This window comes from Uloborus diversus, chromosome 9 (assembly GCF_026930045.1).
Source record: "Uloborus diversus isolate 005 chromosome 9, Udiv.v.3.1, whole genome shotgun sequence".
NCBI lineage: Eukaryota > Metazoa > Arthropoda > Arachnida > Araneae > Uloboridae > Uloborus > Uloborus diversus.
Genome location: NC_072739.1, coordinates 76,833,359 through 76,854,325, shown reverse-complemented (window position 1 = coordinate 76,854,325; position 20,967 = coordinate 76,833,359). Strand labels below are relative to the sequence as shown.

Sequence of the window (20,967 nt, the reverse complement as noted above, 5' to 3'; positions counted from 1 at the left end):
GGGAGAAAAGAAAGGTGTTGCAAATATAAATAAAAATGGCTCAAGAATCCATTGCAGCAGTTTAAAAATGTGTGTGTACACATTAATAGAAATAGCAAATTCCACAAAATCCATGTTTTCATATAGCTGAAACTAGTTTGGGAAAAGTTCTTGTTTTTGTTTTCAAAATACAATTCAAATTGATTTTAAAAAGTAGCAAGATCATAAAACAATACAGATATAAAGAGAGTAGCCCATATTAAGCAGAATAACTTTATTTACATACATGAAAATTGTATAAGCAGATTTACAATTATGTATATTAAAATTAAAAAATGATGAAAAAATAGTTCTAGAAAAAGAATCCTTTCATCCGTCTTCCCATTCCTTGCCTATCATATAAGATGTTAAACTTGTTTACAAACTGTAAAATGAGAAACAGAAATGATGTTTAGACAAAATTTTGAATGAAATTTTAGCATATCAAATTTTTAAAACATTTTGCTTAATGACATTTTTAAAGAGTTTTATTTCAGCACAACCTTTAAATAAATATACAATACATTTTATCAAATCAAACAAGGTAAGTTCAACCAAATATATTTTTCAAACTATAGCAATGTGTGTCGGAAAATAAGAGTCAGCAAAATATCATCGCTATTGAATTCAGGCTTGAGCGCCTGCACTAAAAACAGCGATATCTCTTCAATGATATTACGATTTGAGAAAATTTGATCCTACAATCACATTAATCTATGCAGAATATCTTGACTATATGGTTGCAAAACAGGCCTTTATTTCATTCTTGCAAGAATCACTTTGTTTTTTAACCAAAGCAATTAAACCTTCTGTTGAGCAAAACTAACTGACTTCGTCGATTGCTATTATTTTCAAACATATTTATATTTTTTAGCCAAAAAACTCTTATAATGTAGCACTTATGTTATGCCTTATGAGGGAGTTATCATAACATCATAAGTGATAGTGGACTCAAGTAAAAATTTCTGAAGACTGAAATTTTTGGAAAATATGAGGAAGCTTGAACAACCTTGTTTAATGTAACTCTGCCAATTTGGGACTCATTGACTTGGAACCATTCCAAGTTGTCGCCAACAGTAGCATTAGCCATACACTGTAAAAAAAAAAACTCAAAAATGTTTCTGAAAAATAATGAGAAGCTAATTCCCCTAATTTCTGCCAGTAATATATTTGGCAAAAAAACAGAAAAGTTTCCTGCTAAAAGTAAAATTCCCAATAAAAGCCAGTCACATTTTTGGAACAAATCAGGACCCATCCAAGAAAATTTACAAATGTTTACAGTAATAGTTTGGTACCATCCTGATTTACCTTGAAAGTTCTTAAAGCATTTTAACAAATATAGCCAAAACTAATGCAAAACTGCAAATACTGAATAACTTATTTGCTTGCAAACCATTTAAAGCAAAATAATTACATCAGATTATATTCAGTTATAGTTATGCCATGGCATCAAAAAGCTTAAAATAATTTAAACACTTAAAAAACAAACAATGCAAACTGATTAGTTCTACGCATCACACTATAGCTATCGCCTGCTTCTACCGTTTGGCTTCACCATGCTGTTTGTTACAGTGGCAGTTCGGCAGGTAATGGTAGTTGTGCACAATAGCCGCAGTCTTAATAGTACACAGTAGAGTGCAACCTTATTAGCAAGTAAGTTCTATGAGCATTCAGCTAGTATTGCATTAATATTTCACAACAACTATTTTTCTGCAATTTTGCACCACTTGTTAAATGCAGTAAAATTATCAATACTCATTTTTCATATTGCAATAAAATAATAAATAAATGTGTTTTAGTGCATAAAAACTATATATAAATTGCAATATGAGTACAGCATTTATGAAATTGGATATTCAAAAAATTGAAGTTGCGGGTGCAGGGGGTAAAGATTAATTTTATTATGAACAAAGGAGTGCGTAGGTTTTAAAAAGTTTAGAAATCACTGAACTAATTCGAACAAACAAGACTTAAACAGAAACTACCAGTTTGATAATAAACTGCCAATAAATAAATATACATACCTGATTAATAGTATTGCAACCTTTTGTAAGTGTACCCAAATATGTCATTAGACCAACATCATTACATTGCTGAAGAAGAAATATCTTTAGATTAGAGTTCATTCACATAAGAATTTTCATAAAATAGGATTACAAGAAAACCTCACAGTAAATATGAGTTATACAAATTCCAGAGCATTATATTTACTTATGTTTTAAAATATCGAACAAACAATACAAAAAGTATGAATTTTGAGTTTATAAGGGTCAAATTTTACTTTTTAAAAACTATGACATAAAACAAAAACACTTATGATATAACAAAAAAAAAAAAAAGCAAAAGCAAATGACTGAAAATTTCATAATTTCAATTTCTTGTAATTTGAATTTGATATTTTATACACATTTCACTTCTTTCATATATTTCCCAGTTATTTGCATACATATTTAAAAAAAGGAATTAGCAATAGTAATAATTATCGATTCCCCGGAAAGTAATTTACTGAGTTAAAAATATATAGATAAATACTTATTGTATCCAATCTCAAACTTTGCTACAACTGATAGAACTAATATCCAAAACATTTATTGATTTACATAATTTAACAATTAATTTCCAGTATTTTACCTAAAGTGAAACATTTTTAAAATATCTTTAGCTACAATAGTGAGGATCAACAGTTGTACTAACTAATAACACTGAAAGAAGTAAAAAAAAAAAAAACATATTAATTGAGATTAAACGCACTAACTATTGATTTACATAATTGAACAATTAATTTCCAGTATTTTACCTAAAATGAAATATTTTTAAAATTTCTTTAGCAACAATAGTGAGGATCAATAGTTGTACTAACTAATAACACTGAAAGTAAAAAAAAAATTAACATATTAATTGAGATTAAAAGCAATAATTAACTAATAAAAAGCTGAAATCAACTCTTTTCAAAAAATATTGGAAAAACAAAACCTTTTAACACACTAGTATGTCTACTGTATTAGTCCAATTATTTTTTGAAGATATTCATTACATTTCATTTTCTTTCTTTTAAAACCTTGGTTTCTCCAAAAATGTGGTAAATTGTTGGCATATTTTCTCTGAATTTCCACTTGCTGCAAGGACCAAGGAATGGGGTCAATTACGACATAGAGAAAAACGTTCTCTCTCTTAGTAAAAAAATTTTAATCAGAATTTTCTTTTAAATCTTTTATTTTGATTTACAAAAATTAATAATTTTGTAATTTCAAAAACTGCAGAATTTCCAAGCATCAAATTTGGGGTCCTCTATTGAATTTATATAATACATTACAGGCTTGGTGGAGCTAGTGCATTTCATCTTCCTATTTTAGAATTCTGTATTTTTTGCTATTTGGAGAAAGGGTACAATTCATTTTAACGCGTTATGTTTGAAAAATCTAGTTATGAGTCAATTAGGTTAAGAATTACGACTTTAATGTAATGCAGCATATACAACAAGGCTTGAAATTGGCAGTGGTCCCCCGTTCCGAGACCACAAAAACATCCATGGGACTAGCAGAATATAAATTTTAGTGGTCCATGGGAACAGTGAAGTTTTATTTTAGTTTTACTTCATTAAAATATTAAGCAGAATCATTTTTTGAAACTGTAGGAAGTTGGCATCTTTATTTACACTGCTAAGGTTTTCTTAGCAATGAAAGACAGATTTAGAAATTTCTACGGCATAGTAATGTATTGTTTTTGCCACCCTATTGCATACATTTCAAAAAGGTGCCTGTTTCCTTCTCTTTTTCAGACGCCCAGATATCTATTGAAAGCTGTTAATTGGTTCAATTTGTCTTGCTAATTTTGTTTTACATACTTTGTCTTTATTCCTTTAATTTTTCCTCATTTTAAACCAGAAAACAAGAATGGATCACTAAAAGTGTGCAGACCAGTGAAATTTTGCATGCACTGGTCCATTAAAGCAGTGTCTTATTTTTCTAAATTTCTATCCCTGCACAGTACAATGCTAAAAATTATTTAACAAAGTACATGCCCTTTTTCTTTCAAATATAAACCTTTTCTTGTCTGGGGCTTGCTGGAAACAACACTAAACATAACACTGTACAGTGCTGACCAAATTATGAGACTAAATAGTTTTTTTTGTTTGTTTGTTTGTTTTTTGTACACTATTTGTAGTAAAATACTATTTATTTTACTGTTAAAATACAGTACATACTGTACACTGATTATTACGTTATTTTAGCATAATTTAATGTTTGTAGGTGGCAGCACTGTCTGCTTTGTTTATGTTCTTTGTTTATCTACCTACCAGGAACATAACCTCAATCAGCTTAAACAGTTCACTAGTTCTTTTTATTAGCATGTTCTGTTATATTTAAAGTTTTAGGTAATTACTGAGTATGTGTATGTGAGTATATATAATAGTGAGTATAAATAATTTTTTACCTCCTTTTTTAAAAAGTTAAGAAATGGTGTAAACCTTGTGAAAAGTATGCCAAAAAGACTTAAAATGCTCATCAAGAACCCATACTAAATATTAGATAAATATTTCCCTGTTCGTTAATGTGTCTATAGTTATGTAATCAACAAAGAATTTGCTTTTAAAAGTCTTAGTCTAATAATTTGGCCAGCACTGTATCTTTATTCATTGATTCCAATAATTTCCTCACAAAAATTAAATATTTACCTGATTATGAATAAAGAAAGTAATACAGAAACATAAAATGCAGTTCAACTTCACCAATGAAAAAGTTTAGAAGTTTCAATTCTATAATCAACACTGAACTAGTTCCAAAACTTTTATGACTTACATTATAGTATTCTTCTTTAAATGTCTCTGTAGAAATTACTGGTAACCTATGACATAAACTATATGCTTCTCTCAATATTTCATGATTAGGAGCAACTTTTCCTTCTTTAACAGCTCGTACATAATCAAGAATCAAATGGACTCTGCTATGTAGCATTTTAATGGCACTATGCTGAGCTTGAAGCTGTTCTGCAACTTAATAAAAATATCATCATATAACAGAAGCTTAAACATTGAAAATAAAAGAACACATAAAAATAAGCCACAGTTACACTCAATGTACAGTGTTATCTGTAAAGGAAATGTTTAAAAAAAATGAGGGTATCAGGGGGGTTGGGGAGGATGAGAGATATCAGCAAATTTTAAACTTTTGTTTACATTGCAACATTGTAAAGGAAAACAAAGTAAACTTAGGAAAATGTTTACATTCTTCGACTGCAATCCTAAACAAATAATGCTCAATTAAATGGTTTGTGAATCAATAGCAGTACTGGTTGTTTGAATAGAGATTTGCATGCCGAATAGAAAAAGTGGCTTGGTTCTGGAAAAAAACTTGGCACTTGAGTGGTGTACTTGACAACTGGATCACAGTATTGGGATGGTTGAGTCAAACAGCATTTGCAAATACTTGTTTTACTTTATTATTTATAATGTACGTCATACAGGATGCCTTGTTTTTTTAGGTACTGCTAAGGGATTTTTTTTTTCTTTTCTATTAAAGGTACGGGTGCTTTCTTTAAGGCTGACTAGTGGCATAGGGACTTGATATCGAGGCCTATTGTACCAGTTGGGGTTTTCCTATCTCAATTGCAAGTAGGGGATAAAATTATCTTTCCTACATGCTCTGATTTTTAATTCTGAGCTTGAAAAGTGTTTTCATTTTGTATTGAATGATTTATCAGTCAGATTTACACTGTCAATAAAAAGTAAATTAAAAAAACAACAATTATTCAAGCTTACCTAAAGAACTTTCACCAGATTCATTTGAAGACATTCTAGCCATGTGATCTAGACCGATTCTCTCGGCTTCTTCGGTAGCAAGTGTATATAGTAATTCTACAAAAAGCATGGTAGCCTAAAAAAGCAACAAAACTTTAGAAGTACAGCTGAGTTGTCATTGTCATGATTTAAAACAGTTTAAAAACACACTAAGTGGATTTCTCAATTTCTTTCTGTACCAAAAATAAATCACTTTAACTTTTTTCTTTAAGCAGTAAACTCTCGATTATCCGTAAGCGGATTATCCACAGGTTAGTTTATCTGCAAGTCAATTAACAATCAGGAACATGCATTTTCAAAGCAAAAAGCAAACACCAATGGCTGTTTTTTTTCTCCTCAAAAAATTGTAAATTTAAACTTAGTTGTTTTGTTTTATTTATTTATTTGCTTATATAGATTTATTTACTTACTTTTTCTTCATCGTAAATACTCCTGTTTCGATGTTAAGTTCTGTTATGCAAAAATACTAAACATTTTTACTGTACTATTTTCACCGTTTGCAGAAAGTATTATGCATCAATAAAGCCAAATTTTTGAGGAAGGACAATTTCTACCTTATTTGTCCCTCATTTTAGCATTTTTGCGGCTTATCCGCGAATTTTATTATCCACGGCACTTGTGCCACCCAATTACATGGATAAACGGGAGTTAACTGTACATGAGAAATTTCTGAAGTAATTTATGTAAATACTATTTACTTGAAGCATTTCAACTCAGTTTATATCAGGAGTCATCTTTGATGAATTAATGTTTTTATGTTGTGTAATCATGGCAAGTGAAGTTCATTAGAACTCAATAGGTAATGCATTGGAAAGTTACCTAAAAATACGGCCAATGCTGAGAGAACACAAACAAAATTCCCAAAACATTTCAGAATTTTTCAACAGTGATTAAGAGTCATCAACTTGATCAATTTTTTTGTACAGTGTACGAATTTTGATTGTACAATGTATGATTGTGCTGAAGATTGCTCGTTATGCACCAATTTGAATGCTTCATACCCCCCTCCCCCACCCAGTACATTTAAAAAAAAGTTAATTAAATGTTAAAAAAATATCTTTGCCAGCTTTTCATTCTGTTTTTGAGTTTTAGCAGCTCAAAAGAAAACATCACTATGATGAACTATTTCACTGCAATTTATGTGTGTGCAATGGTACTAGGTTGAAGTCAAAATAGTATTCCCAAGTCTTATTAGAATCTTTTTCCAAAGATTTTCAGTTCCCAGTTTGCCCAGAAAAAGACTAAATTTTACATTCTGTCCACACATTTAGTTTAAAGAAGTATCTAATAATATTGTGTACGAAAAATTAACAATTCAAAGTTAAATTAGTTAAAAGGTTATTACTTCAATCAATTAAATTGAAGTGTTTTGTTGCTCTAGAAAATCAAAAAACTTCATATATGACTGAGTTTCTTTTTAACCTTTCCAGACTGCTAACTTGTACAAGGTATCAATATCTCTAATGGAGAGAACTCGCGCGCGTGTGGAGATATAATATGATACCTCAAACTACTTCAAATGCTAATGTAAACCTACTAGTGTTTTATTAAAAATGGCCTGAAGTTCTTTTTTTTTTCTTTTGGAAATAAAATGAGGAAAATGTTTCTGCAGAGGCGGATACAGAAATAATTTATGGAAGGGGCTCGGAAATTGAAATGCGCACCCCCCCCCCCCCCTGCAAACAATGTTTCATAATAAAGTTTTCATAACATTATTTTAAAATGTTTTTTAGGATCCCTTAAGCCCAATTAATCTACTTTTAAGTACACAAATATCATGCACTAATATACTTTGAATGTAGAGGTAAAACATTTCAAGTCAACTGAATATCAAACCTTATATAATTTCACCGAGATGCTATAAAATAAGTTATTTTAATTAGGAACATTGTCATAATGATTATAACATGAAGGCAAGGTTATTAATGACTCATTCTTAAAACCATGATACAGTTGAGATAACATTCTGAAACTACATGCCCTTTCCATTAATATTATGGTTTTGCTAAGAAACTACCATGTGATTTCTTTCATTTTGCACTTTTTATAAGCTGAAAAAGAAATCTAGCATTTCGCAAATAGCTTCCTGGATTGAAATGACTCTTCTCGGTACGGTTGTATATATAATTTTTTAAATGTTAACTATTAATTCCATCAAAGAAGAATTAATGGATGAATCTTGATATATACTACGTTCCATTACTGAATTTGAAACCAAGGAGTTTAGGGGGTATTCTAGTCTAGAGGCTTGATTTTGAGGCGATTTTGCGGGTGAAATTAAAAAAAAAAAAAACTATAACCATTTTTCTATCAAATTTTTAACAGTTTTTTATTGATACTTGAGAAGTATAAAAATGTATAATAGTGTGGGAAAAAATTAAAAATTTAAATCAGTAGAGGCCAGCAAAGTGGGGACTCAGAAAAAAAGGGTGTCAACTGGTTGACAAGATTCCAATCCTCCTGGTGATCTGAAACATGAAATCTAGCTTGATTCTTATTAAACAAGAATGTAGAATTGTTTAGACATAGCCCATATGGAAAAAAAATAAATAAATAAAATGGCGTCTTTTTGTTTTAAAAAAAAGGGTCATTTTTTCAATTTTAGTAATTTTTTAAAAATAGTAAAAAAAAAAATACAGAAACCCCTACATGGAAACAAAATTGATATGTATTAAGAAAGTCTGCACCAAATTTCAAATAAATCAGTGCATTAAAACTTGAGATATCTTGTTAACCGTATTAGGAAAAGTAGTTCGAGAAAAACGCGTTTGAAGTTTGCAGTCGCATTTTGGGCAAGTGGTTTAATGGTATGCTATACTTATATTTTTTTGAACAGCCATCCCTGCCTTACACATTTTTTCGTCCTACACATCAAAAGCTACATTTTTGGCAGATCTTTCAGCCATAAGAGCAGCTCTGCCTTTTTTTTGGCAGCTTCGGAATCTCGTACCTCGAAGCGTTTGTCACTCTGTTGATCTCGTTTGCTTGCTTTTTCTGTATTTTAACAAAATTAGCTATAACTCCGAAAATAATTCAAACTTCTGTAAATCCTCTTTGCGGCTGATTCTTAAAGGTCTAAACTTTGAAAATATGAAGAGAAAAAAAAATCCTTTTTTTTGAATTTCTAGACTAGAATACCCTTTTAAAACAATTAAAAAATAATAAACAAAATAGTTAAATTAATTTATCCCCCCCCCTTTTTTGGAAGGACGGGGTGGGGCTGGTCGCATGAGCCATCCCTAAAATACGCTGCTGATTCTCTACAGTTGATATTATACTAATTTTCAATGAACTGTACGATTTTAGAGTCAATTGTTCAAATATTTAACTTGCCAGATTGATAGCTCTGAAAACTGCACTACGAATAAATGTTTTGAACCACAAAACCCAGTTGTTGCAGTTTTGGTTGGTTGGCTTAATTGGGTTTTTTGGTGCAAGAGCCCTAATAGGCTATATGCGCCAATTGATTGTTTTTGCAATTTTGGACAAGATACAAAGTAGATTACTGTACAACTGGAGAAGTTTTTGTTTTTGAAGATTTGGAAAAGAAAATGTTAATGTAAAAAAACACAAATCAGAGTTGATGAAATTAGAGGTTATAAAACGGACCCAGCAGTCTCATTTTTTTGCATACTTTAAGGATTCAAAAGGCCAAAGTGACAATAGTGAATAAGCATCAATTGCAAAATAATCAGGGTTAGAATACTAGGACAAGTCTTTAGAAAAGCATGATTCCAAAGTGTAAAGAGCAGTAAAATTAACTACAGCCAATATTAAAGGAGGGATTTTTTTTTTCTTTTTAGTTACGGAATCATGGAAACAAAACTACGTGAAAGACTGAATTTGTAAAAATTACGGAAATGTAAAAAACAACAAAATTTGCTTTTCTACTTTAATGGTTACTTCGAATTGCATTTAATAAGTTCATTTTTAAAGGTGAAAAAAAAATTAATATAATATTCCTAACATGTTTTCCAAAAAAAAAAAAAATAATAATAATAATATATTTCAAATTTGTCAAACTATATATCTTTTCCCAATAATCAATTAATTACACTGCAATTAACACTCAATCAAGTTCTTAAAATTGAATTTAAACAAAACTTTACTAGAAAGCATGAACTATACACATAAAATGTAAATCATATCCCTTCATTCTTGGTTCGATTTGATTAAGAGCTATATTTAAGCAAAAATTAAGATCAATACCACAGAATAAGAAAAAAAATAATGATAAAAATTCAATTTTGCTCATTTTTTAATAAAAGTAACTAACATAGAACAAGTTTTGATGTTTTGCAAACTATTGTACATATTGAACTTAAGTTATATTAGCTGTAATACTTATTTGTATTATGTGTAAACTACTTTCAGATGAAGTAATAAATATATGGTTGCTCTTAATAATACTTATTCAGAATTAAAAATAATTATAAGTAAAATAGTAAAGAATATTATTTTTAAAAAAAAATGATTTCAGCAAGAGCATTTTAAAGAATAGAAAATCATTAAAGTGTTACATACTTCCCCATGGACTAAGTCAATAACAGATTCATACATAGAAACAGGAAGCTAGAAACAAATATTTGAATTTAGTATATAACTATAAAATAATGTATTAAAAGCACACAAAATAATGATTTAAAAAAATAATCAATAAAACACAAATTTTAGTAAAAGTAACAATGAAAATTTAAAACAATGAACATAATTTGAAAATACATACAAAATATTATGTTGAATCAACTTATATACTAACAGAGACATAGTTCCAAGATTTTTCAAGGAGTGAAAATACTTGCTGAGTTCCAAGAAAAAGAACATTAAAATGTAATATTTTTTTAATTCCAATTGCTTTCTCACCCTTACTGCCTTTTTCCATGATGCTAACCTTTATTTAAAATACAAGGCATAAAAACAAGTTAGACTATATTCTTCAGGCGAATTTCCAATTTTTAACGTGTGAAAAATGCTTGTAAAACAACCCTGAAAGGGTTGCTTTTTTCATGAGGAAACTCACTCGAACGTTATGTGATTGTGAAGTGATGTCTGTCTATAGTTTTGAACAGCTTGGTCGACATATATTTGAACCTTGCGAGAGTCATGACATTCCGATTAGGTGCTTGCTGAACTTTGCTGTTTTAAGACTTTTGTTAGAGGATAGATATAATAGACCTCTGACAGCCATGCTTGATTCAGTTGAGCCCCTATTTTTCCTCATTTCATTTCATGCTTATTGAAGTGGTAAAAATATTGCTGCATACTTGACATGAAAATTTTAGAGTTGACACACAAGTGATCCAAACTTTAAAAAAAAATGATTTTCAAAAGATTTTTTTTTTTTTTCGATTGAAACTATTAGAAATTAATGATTCATTAGCCAAGAAGTTTACTATGAGATTGCTGAAAAGCAAAATATACTCCTTTTAATATTAAAAATTCATTTTATTACAACAACAAAGAATTTAAAAAAAAAATTGCTACAGCTCATTCCACGTATTAGTGAAACATCCTTTATATATTTGGAGTGATGTTATCAATGGTGCGGATTTTTACAGAGAAAATAGAAGTGTAAAGATCTTCAGCTGTACGTATGAGATAATACTGTTACTGCACAAAATTATAAATTAAACTTAAGTTGCTAATGCAAAAAATATTCTCACTCTCTGTGACAAAACTAAAATTACACAGAAAAGTTTTCTGTTTGCAACAGGTTTTTTCCTGGTGATTTAACACGCTTGGAGTTCATGCATATGTCCCTACAGTTTTACTTTCAAGAATGCTTTAATTCTAGCATATTTTTGATAAGTGTATCTGAAAATTAAAAAAAAAACTATTCATTTTTGTCATTTTTCAAGGATGAATGTTATATTTTTCCTTTAATAACTCTGTTTAAGTATGAATGTTAGTTTTGAAAAATAATTTGAGAAAAGAAAAATCTTGATAACATGTGTATTCACAAGAATATTCGGATCCATTAGATATCTTGTGAAAAGCCTAAAACTTTGCACTAAAATATGAGTAGTAAAATGTGATAACCACTAGAGCAGACTTCATGGGGCATGCATCCCTAAGAATTTGTGTGTCTTTTTTTATGGGGAGTGGTGAATGCTTTACTTGAGGAGCGTCAATGAGAATTGTGAAATTTTTGAAGAATTTGTAGGTCAATATTTAAATCCATATATCCAGGTAAAGACTCTCTTTAATATACTAAAAATGTACTTGTTTGCCCAGACTTTCCTTTTTCAAATTTATTAGGACAGCTATGACAGTGCGTCAAACATGAAGGAGAAGTTCGGTGGACTTAAAAAATTGGTTTTAGATAAACAGCCACAAGCAATATGTTCACTGCACGGCTCACCAAAAAATCGTACAATAAAAATGTCCTTTAAGAATAGTGAAATGGTCTAATTGAACCAGGAAATGTGTTTTTAGATTCTTTATCTTTGAAAACCTCATGTCATATATTGTTGGTTTATGTAAATTACACAAAACCAGAAAATGTGCAAAATGGCATTTTCAAGGAACAAAGATCCAAAACTTTTACAGAAGAAAGTCATTGGAACTTGCCCTTACCCTGGGAAGGGGGGGGGGATTCTATATCTCTAGATCACCGGTGACATCTGGCCTCCCCCAATAATTTTTGTAAGTCGGCGCCCCTGGTGATAACGTAAATGAAAGTGATAAAGTGAGAGTTAAAAACTCAGCAACAGCTGGTGTCACTTCATGCTCCATCTCTCTACTAATTAGTTATTTTCACTCAGAGTTGGAATAATGTTTTAACCACAAATATATCATTTCAATAGAATATGTAATTGTTGAACTCTCTCTTAAAAAGTTCAATGTGTAATTTAACATATTTTGAATTTTTTTTTTAATTATCAATATTTTGTTATAAATAAAATATTTTTGATACATTTCAGGAACAAAAATAAGGACACCACCTTTTGCTTTGGTAAAGTCAAAATGTTTCTTGTAACAAGATTCTTATAGTTGTCATCTAAGGATATTTAGATCAAAGTTGAGAACTGTCATATAATTTCTACAAATCTAAATTTTTTTTAAAATATTAAAAACTTTTGAAGATAATGACAATTAATAAAATAACACTGAAGTCAACAGAAAAGAAAACATACAAATGTTTTGAACAATATAAATGGAAACAACTTATTACCTCTGTATGTCTACCTGAGGGATTAAGCTTTAAGAAAACAGGACTTTCATTTATTTCACATATCTGAAACATAAAACAGTTTCAATAAAATTTTTATCAAAATATTTCAGTAATAAAAATAATCTATTTTAAAGCCAGAAATTAAATTTATACTTGTTTGTGAACTTTTATGTCTGATTCGTTCACGGCATCACCCGTAGTGTACCAACCAACAAAATCTAATTCACTAAAAACTTGCTTAACTATAGAAATAAAGAGAAAAAGAAACATCATAAAACAATTATTTAACAATAATTTGGGTACATTACATTCATAACTAAAAGCATTACACATATTCTCATAAATTTTGTGTCAGATTGTAATTATGTGCAAACTCTTCTTTCAAGATTCTATAACTCACAAAAAAAATAAAATAAATGCTTAATGAAATAGTCAATTTGTCATCAAATATTATTCTAATAAGCTAGATATTCCATTATTCAGGAACAAAATGACAAATTATAATAGTTAGAAACATTGAAAAATTATTACATTAATATGCATATTATTTTAATTGATTTTCCAATGTGCACGAAAGACTGTATTGACCAATTGATAGAAAAAGCACAACTATTACTTCAGTAATCATAACAATCATTTTGAATTTGAACTTTGTGATACATATAACTGAAGTATATTTTTGCATTCCATCAACAAAATAATTGTATAAAATACTGTCCACCCAAAAAGTTTTGTGAAAAATAAAAGAAGGCAAAAAGATAAATCTTTATAATATTTGCTTACATACAGAATAAACTTACATTGTGATTCCTTAGTTGTATAATAATCCTTGTCTATTACTACATCACCTTCAATTTTGTCAAATTCTAATTCAAATGAATTCATAATTTCTATGTTACGACCCTTCTGTTTCCCAAGAAGAGCTCCAATAACTGAAATAAAAAATAAAAATTGAAGTTATAATTTTTCTTTGCATACAGAGATATAAAAAGTAATATACATCAAAGCACACAAGCTCAAATTTTCTTTTTTACTTAACACTTAATTATGAAAAATTCTTAACTAAAATGAAATATCAAAAGCAAAATCTAGTAATCTCTTATTTAAATCATTATGGCTCATATGTGGCACTTTCAAGTGTACATTCATTTGCATATGTTCTGCTCAAACAGGAGTGATCGTGGATTCAAGTAAATTTTCCAAAGACAGTGTAAAATTACCGAAAACTAAGACAAAGCTCACCCCCCCCCCTCCACTCCCTTCTTAAAAACTCTCCCTATTCTCAACTATGCATACAAAAATCATTGACATCATTAAAAAAAAAAAACATTTTAAAAGGGTTTTTTTAAAAAAATAATTTTTAGTTTTAGAATGTGTTGTCAGCCCAACCATTTTGGAGACTGCAACAAAAAATTTTTTTTTAAATTTCAGATCACAAACCGTTTTGCGTCTAAAACAAAAGTGTAGCAAAATAACGATAATTTAACTTTCATTTATGGTTTAATATCTCAGAGATGTCTCTCAGATATGCATTCGTAAAACTCTTACTCTGATTGTTTTTATAATGTCATACCTGCCAACCTCCGAGAAAAAAAATCTGGAAGATTTTTTTTTTTTTATCCACAAGATTTTAACGCAAAATAAAATCAAACAGGACACCTACCCTCTTTACATTTAACAATATATTAGTTATGAATTTCATATCAATTGAAATTACTTTCGTTTAGTAAATATTACTTTTATTGCTTTCTTTAAAAGTTTGGAAATAACATTTGTTACTCATCTTAAAAAAAGAACGAAGCAAAAACAGCTCGAATTGAGAGAATGAGAAGATAATTGGCGCCGAAATTGTGCCCCTAGTTGCCCGCCGCGACGCTTGCTTTGATTGGATCCCGATGAAGTCATGCGCTGTATCACTCAGTGACGTCATAATCTTGCCTCGCTGCTTCTCGTGCCATTTTCTTACGGCAACCTTTCCTTGGCTACTTGGCCTAAAACGCGATGCCGCGTTCCAAAAAAGTACCGTTAGCGCCAAAATTGGCGAGATAATTATTTTTCCTACAAAACGTGAAAAATCCGGAAGATTTTGCTCATAACCGGAAAAACGGAAAAGGACATAAAAATCCGTAAAACTTCCGGGAAATCCGGAAGGGTTGGCACGTATGTAATGTTATCTTTTGGAAACTTTAAATTTTAAAAAAGAGTCTGCTCAGGTAGCATATTTGGCCAAAAAGAGAGTAAGCAGAAATAATTAATTTTTAAAGATTGTCATAAAGAAAAAAATCATGATAGGAGTTTAAATAAGACTATACAATGCAAATAAAGCACACACAAACAGAAGAATATTAATGCCATGAGATGGAAAGCGCAGTACCAGCAGAAATGAGGTTTTGATGTATTTGTGAAAATGCATTTTTGCATGCATCATTGCCAAAACAACTATTTAAAACAAGGTATCATCAGAGTTGTGGGGGGACGGGACAGTAGCACTCGGCACTCGCCAAAATACTTGGCTGTTTATGTTAAAAAATTTCAAGGAAATAAAATTGGTTTCAAACCAACTTTTTTTTTTTTTTTTTTTGTAAAAAAAGTGAAAGTTTACTTTTAACACTAAAGCTGGCATAACCAAAATTTTCTCCCTGGGTAATGAGTTCTTTCTTGTAATACAACTAAATATTAGGATTAGCAATATGGTTTGAAGTTGTGTGTTCTGAAGAGGATGAGATCTGGAGGGAGAGGGAGATTCCTACCCCCCGCCCCTCCATCATACACACACACAACAAAAAAAAGGCTTGTGGATTGGAATGCCATCAACACATGGCCCATAGCTTTGAAAAATATGATTCAGCAACTTATATTGGGAAACTACTATTCTGATAAACAAATAATGGGAAAAAATATTTGAAAAGAAGTTTGAAACTTATCAATTATTTTTTATCACTAAAATCAGGTTAATCGAAGGTTATGACCAATATCTTAAAAGAATTTGCTGAAAACTGCCTTATGTTAGCCAAGTCATAACTAGCAAGCAGTATTTAATATCATAAAAAATATATATTTTTTAGCTCACTCATTAACCATATTTTTGAAACTTTGTTACCTTGTTGAGCCGTTCCTTCTTGTGCTTTAACCCTGGTCCAGTGGTCTGAAATATTCATTATCACCAAAGGATGCAAGGATATTGAAACACTGCCTGTGGTGCCAGATGCAGCAAGTACATTTTTTGGAGCATCATCCACTTCCATAAGTATAGAAAATATAAAAAGTACGGCAAGAGAAACTAAAACAAACAAAAAAAAATGTGCTCAAATTTAATATTCTCAAAATGAAAGCACATGCTTTATTAACACATATTTTAAAACATCAGTAATATCAAAATTTAGAGAATATGCTCCTAGGAGTAATGCTTACAAACTTACTCTTATGAACTGATACCCCAGTAGAAGAATATTATAATGCACACCGTTTAGAACCAGAGGGTTTGCATTCTTTTTGTTTTCTAAGATCATTTCAAATTTATAAAATAATATTCGGAATTTATCAATGCTTAATTTGCACATCAGACTTAGTCTTTTCTACAGTGAGTATTAAACTGAAATTGTGTAATTTATTTATCATTTAACAATATGTATTGTACACTTTATAATTCAAAGGTAAGGGCATTATCTTGCACTGTAGATAGATTTATAAGTATATAGCAGTTGCATGTTCAAGGACAGTTTGATACTTTTTATCAGAGTTGATTCTGACCCAGATTGGGTCCGCTTTGCGGCCCCTATATAAAATTCCGCATTGTAAAAGCGGCCCCTTCATAAAATTTTTCATCGTAAAAGCGGCACATTCGCTAAAATTCGCACCATAAAAGCAACCCCCCCCCCCTTTCAACCTCGAAAATTCATTTTACAGTAAGTCAGAATTTAGCTAATATTTCAGCTGGTTTATTTTGCTTTAATGACGAAATACATCTAAAATAAATATATTTTACAAGGTGTTCTCAAAACTAGAAAGTCGTAGAAAATCATGGATTTCGGCTAAGATCGATTTCCGTAATAGAAAGTCAAGATTTTTAACATAAAATGTTCAAAATCATGAAAATTGACAATTGGCCAAGGGAATTGAGTTTTAAAACATGCATACTTAACAAAATGTTACGAATTAGATTTAAAATTTACGCATTTTAGCTTTTCTATGCATTGCCCCCCAATTTTTTACGCATATCAAAATCTAATTCGATTCACTTCTCTAAAACTCATTGGTTTTAGTTTACTAAGTGATTCTATCACTTGGACATTAGGACATTTATAATTCTGTTTGTACACTTCATAATTTTTGCAACTGAAAGGTTGCACACATGTCATTTTGCCACACCCACTCGGAAATTCTAATCCATTTTACATCTGAGTCAATTCAAGCCAATATCATTTAAGTTTCACTTATGTTTTCTAAATTTATAAAGATTTTTGGAAATAAATATAGTCTAATAAACTTCTTAAGGGCGTGAAAAACGGTGACACAAAATATGAAAAACTATACAGAATTTAATTTTTTTTTCTTTATTCTATTTATTTATTTATTTAAGTCAAAAAAAAGTTACAAATTATGCAAATTTGAGAATTTTTTGTATTGTTTTTATGTAGTCTTTACTAAAATTTAATTACTCATTTTAGATCTAACTTTATTTGATGTTTCACTCTTTTTTACATCCTGCAAATATTTCAATCATTTGAAAGGATGGAATTTATTTTTGATATATATGCAGGTTTAAGATGATTAGTTTCGCTATTTAATCTGATAATTTATTTATTTATTGTTAATTCAGTTTTAATACTTAAAAAATTTATTGAAAATTGAATAGTTTGAATCTGTTTTGGAAAAACCGCTAGCTTTTTAATTAATAAGCACTTAATTCTTTTATTTGTTTTGAAAACAAAATATTTATTTTAAAAAAATCTCTCTAAATTCAAAAAAAAGACTTGCTTGTAAAACTGTCTCAATGGTTTCTTATATGCCAGTAAATTTGTTATATCGTTATTGCCACAGATTTGGAGATTCTTTTATTGTAGGAATCCATTTTTGAAATACTTTTATTTGATATTCTTTAGTGATTGAAAGAATATTATTATATATCATGCGAAAGATTTTTCTGAGAAAAAAAATGTTGCATAGAATTAAACTTTTACCTGATACAACTTTTTTCCAGGTAAAAAAGGGAAATTGACGATAATTTCTTTTTAACAAAAATAAAGAAAGTTCATAAGCATATTTTGCTTTTACACAAAATGAAGGCCCATAAAATAAAACCTGAATCAACGCCTGTTTACTGTGAACTTCATTGTTTTTGTACTTGTGACCAATATACCAATACAATATAACCAATAGTTTAAGGCACATTGATCCACTTCACAAAGTTTTTGTTAAAATATTAATATTAAAAAGGTTAATGAATTGAACATTTTCTAAAAAATCTAGGGATGATGAAAAATTACTTAATGAAACTCATGACGGGAAATTAGAGTACTCATTTAATTTTTTACATGAGATAAAAAATTAAAAGTAGAAACGCAGACCAATATGTCCCGACACATACTATTTACTTAACTACACAGGAAACCATTTTACTTATCCAATTTTGAAGGTCTTTCTTTTTAAGAATTTTTCTTTAAAATAAATAAAAAGCAAAATGTAACATTAGCATAATATAAAGGTGCCAGGTTTCTCTTTGGCAATATAAGAAGTTCTACTATTGCAAAAAAAATATCATAAACAGCTACCAGAATCATGAAATTAATTGAAATGCATTTTTTAAGTTTTTCCTAGTCTTCTAATCATAATATTCTATCAATGCTCTACATGAAAACTAGAAATTTCATCAAAGCTTGATTTCTAACTTAGAATATTTATTTGTTAAACTGAGGAAAAAATTATTACCATGAACTTGAGTAACAATATACATAGAGTTATACAATAAGGGAGCTCAGACAATGGAACCCAGATCAGTTGTTCTCAGAATAAATGAGGGGATTGCTCTATACTAAGCACATTGCCTTTGTTAAAATTAGTGTACGTATCCTACGATGAAATTGAAGGAGACATGTAAAGCAAAAAACGATCAAAATTTTTATAGAAAACTACTTCTGGAAATTTAGTCCTTTGATAATATTATTTTTATGTGAACCCAGCACTTATGTTAGAAAGTTCCTTCAACAACTACTTTAGAAATATTTCTTACATTAGAAGCTACTAAAAAGAGGCATCTTAAGAATAAGTGGAGAAAAGGAGATTATAAGCTGTCCATAAAATTGATATAGCAATCTACACTCAAATTTATCAGTAGGAGGGAAATAAAGGAACGTGATTTCAAGAAGTTTAAATCTTAAAATTAATTTCAAACTATAACATACATCTAAATATTTATTTGCATGTTATTATATCAACAGATAATATCGCTTCAATAATAGTAATAAAGAACTACAACTGTCTTCCATTCTATTGTAAGCAGTAAAGGATTTTAGTAGTTTAAATGCTGATTTATAAATGTTGACTTATGATTCCGGCTCCTTTTAACTTTCGAAAAACTTCTCAAGATTTTAACCAATTGCACAGTAACATTGTTCTTGCACACTAGTATTATTCCAAAATTTTTGCCGCGGACGTTAAAAAATGATACGTACTTGACACTTTCAAAAATAAATCAAACTTTAATCACTGGAATTGACAAAAACAGCATTAAAAACATTCAATGCTTTTTAAGACACTAGTTAATTCACTTCGCTTCAAACAATGAAGTGTCCATGGCTATCCCAAGGCTTTTCGGGATATTCATGGCAAATTTTATTAAAATGCCATATCGGGACAATTTGACGATGTATTGTTCAAAATTTAAATGCAAAAACAGTTCAAATTGAATCTCAGCAAAGAAATAAACTGAATTATCTACCTTAGAAAATATTTGTTTTTTTAAATGGATTTGCAGGATTTCAACTTCTGCAAAATTCGCGCACATGTCAAATCTGCGCGAAACATGTTTTGACAGATATTGAACGAATTTAGACTATTTTGGGTTTTTTCTTGCCTTTATCGTATTCATTCTTGCATTTGAGAATGTAGAAATACTAATTGAAAACATTCTTGTTTGTCCAGTTTTTATCTTGTAAATGTATTTTTCTTAAACAGACCATGCCTTGTAAAGTGTGTCATACATCTAACGTTGTTTCGATTGGCGGTATCGACTATTGTGCTGAATGTTCCACTCAAACTGAGGTGAGATGATGCGCTTCGTTTTAAAAATGTATTTTAAATCATTTTGCGTGCTGAAATGTGTCTTTGTGTTTGAATCTTTTAAGAAATTCTTCAGCTTCGTTCACTTTTAAGATGCCTTGAAGTTATGTGAGAAAGATCTTTTGGGAATCCAGATCTGTTTTAAAAGTACAAAATAGCAGTAAAAGTTATAGATACTTGTTTGAGGTTGTGCTAAAAATCCCTGTTTTAATTCAAAAAAGGATGTGAATCCATAGATAAAGAGATAATTAACAAAAAGTAGCTCTGACTGTACTTTTTTATAAGTACTGCTAGTAAAATTGCTTGTAACTTCCAGGCTGCAATTTCACCCTTGTTTTGGGCTCATCAGCTGAAAGGAGATACCCTCGTATAGAAGATGAGTATATCTTAACGCTAGTTGCTAAAAATATATAAAGCACATTAGCAAGAGGCTCGCAAACATTGGTACATGTCAGCTGACAAACCCAAAACAGGTGCAGAACTTCAGTCTCTAAATGCTACAAGTTGTTCATTTTGTTGGCTTAATTCTTTAATCGGTACCTATTGGTGTTCAGAAAGATGCTTGTTATTTCATTCTCCTCCCAAGACGCTCAGACCTGTCTGTTAAAAACTTCCAATTGACTCCATTTGTTTTGTTAATTTTGTTTCACACATTTTTGCCTTCAATCTCTGAATATTCAAAACCATGACAGCAATGACG

General features: G+C 29.8%; 1 protein-coding gene across 2 annotated transcripts; it reads right to left on the bottom strand.

Annotated features, from left to right (window-relative positions):
- Window positions 1-238: 238 nt before the first annotated feature.
- On the bottom strand, window positions 239-19,747 carry LOC129229657 (COP9 signalosome complex subunit 6-like). Of its 2 annotated transcripts, none has more exons than XM_054864014.1 (10): window positions 19,661-19,747; window positions 16,090-16,269; window positions 13,790-13,921; window positions 13,143-13,231; window positions 12,990-13,052; window positions 10,340-10,387; window positions 5,777-5,891; window positions 4,818-5,011; window positions 2,043-2,111; window positions 239-403 (listed from the first exon to the last, which is right to left on the bottom strand). In XM_054864014.1, exons 2-10 carry the CDS (start codon window positions 16,232-16,234, stop codon window positions 332-334), a joined length of 927 nt encoding a protein of 308 aa, XP_054719989.1. In that variant the 5' UTR covers window positions 16,235-16,269; window positions 19,661-19,747; the 3' UTR covers window positions 239-331. The 2 variants fall into 2 exon arrangements, with proteins under 2 accessions (XP_054719989.1, XP_054719990.1); XM_054864015.1 differs by having other exon boundaries at window positions 4,818-5,005.
- Between the last annotated feature and the right edge of the window lie 1,220 nt (window positions 19,748-20,967).

Coding starts and splice junctions, on each gene's coding strand:
- LOC129229657 (XM_054864014.1), bottom strand. CDS start 16,234: ATGGAAGTGGATGATGCTCCAAAAAATGTACTTGCTGCATCTGGCACC. Junction 13,232..13,789: donor TACAACTAAGGAATCACAAT/GTAAGTTTATTC, acceptor TTATTTCTATAG/TTAAGCAAGTTTTTAGTGAA. Junction 404..2,042: donor GTTGCAATACTATTAATCAG/GTATGTATATTT, acceptor CTCATTTTACAG/TTTGTAAACAAGTTTAACAT.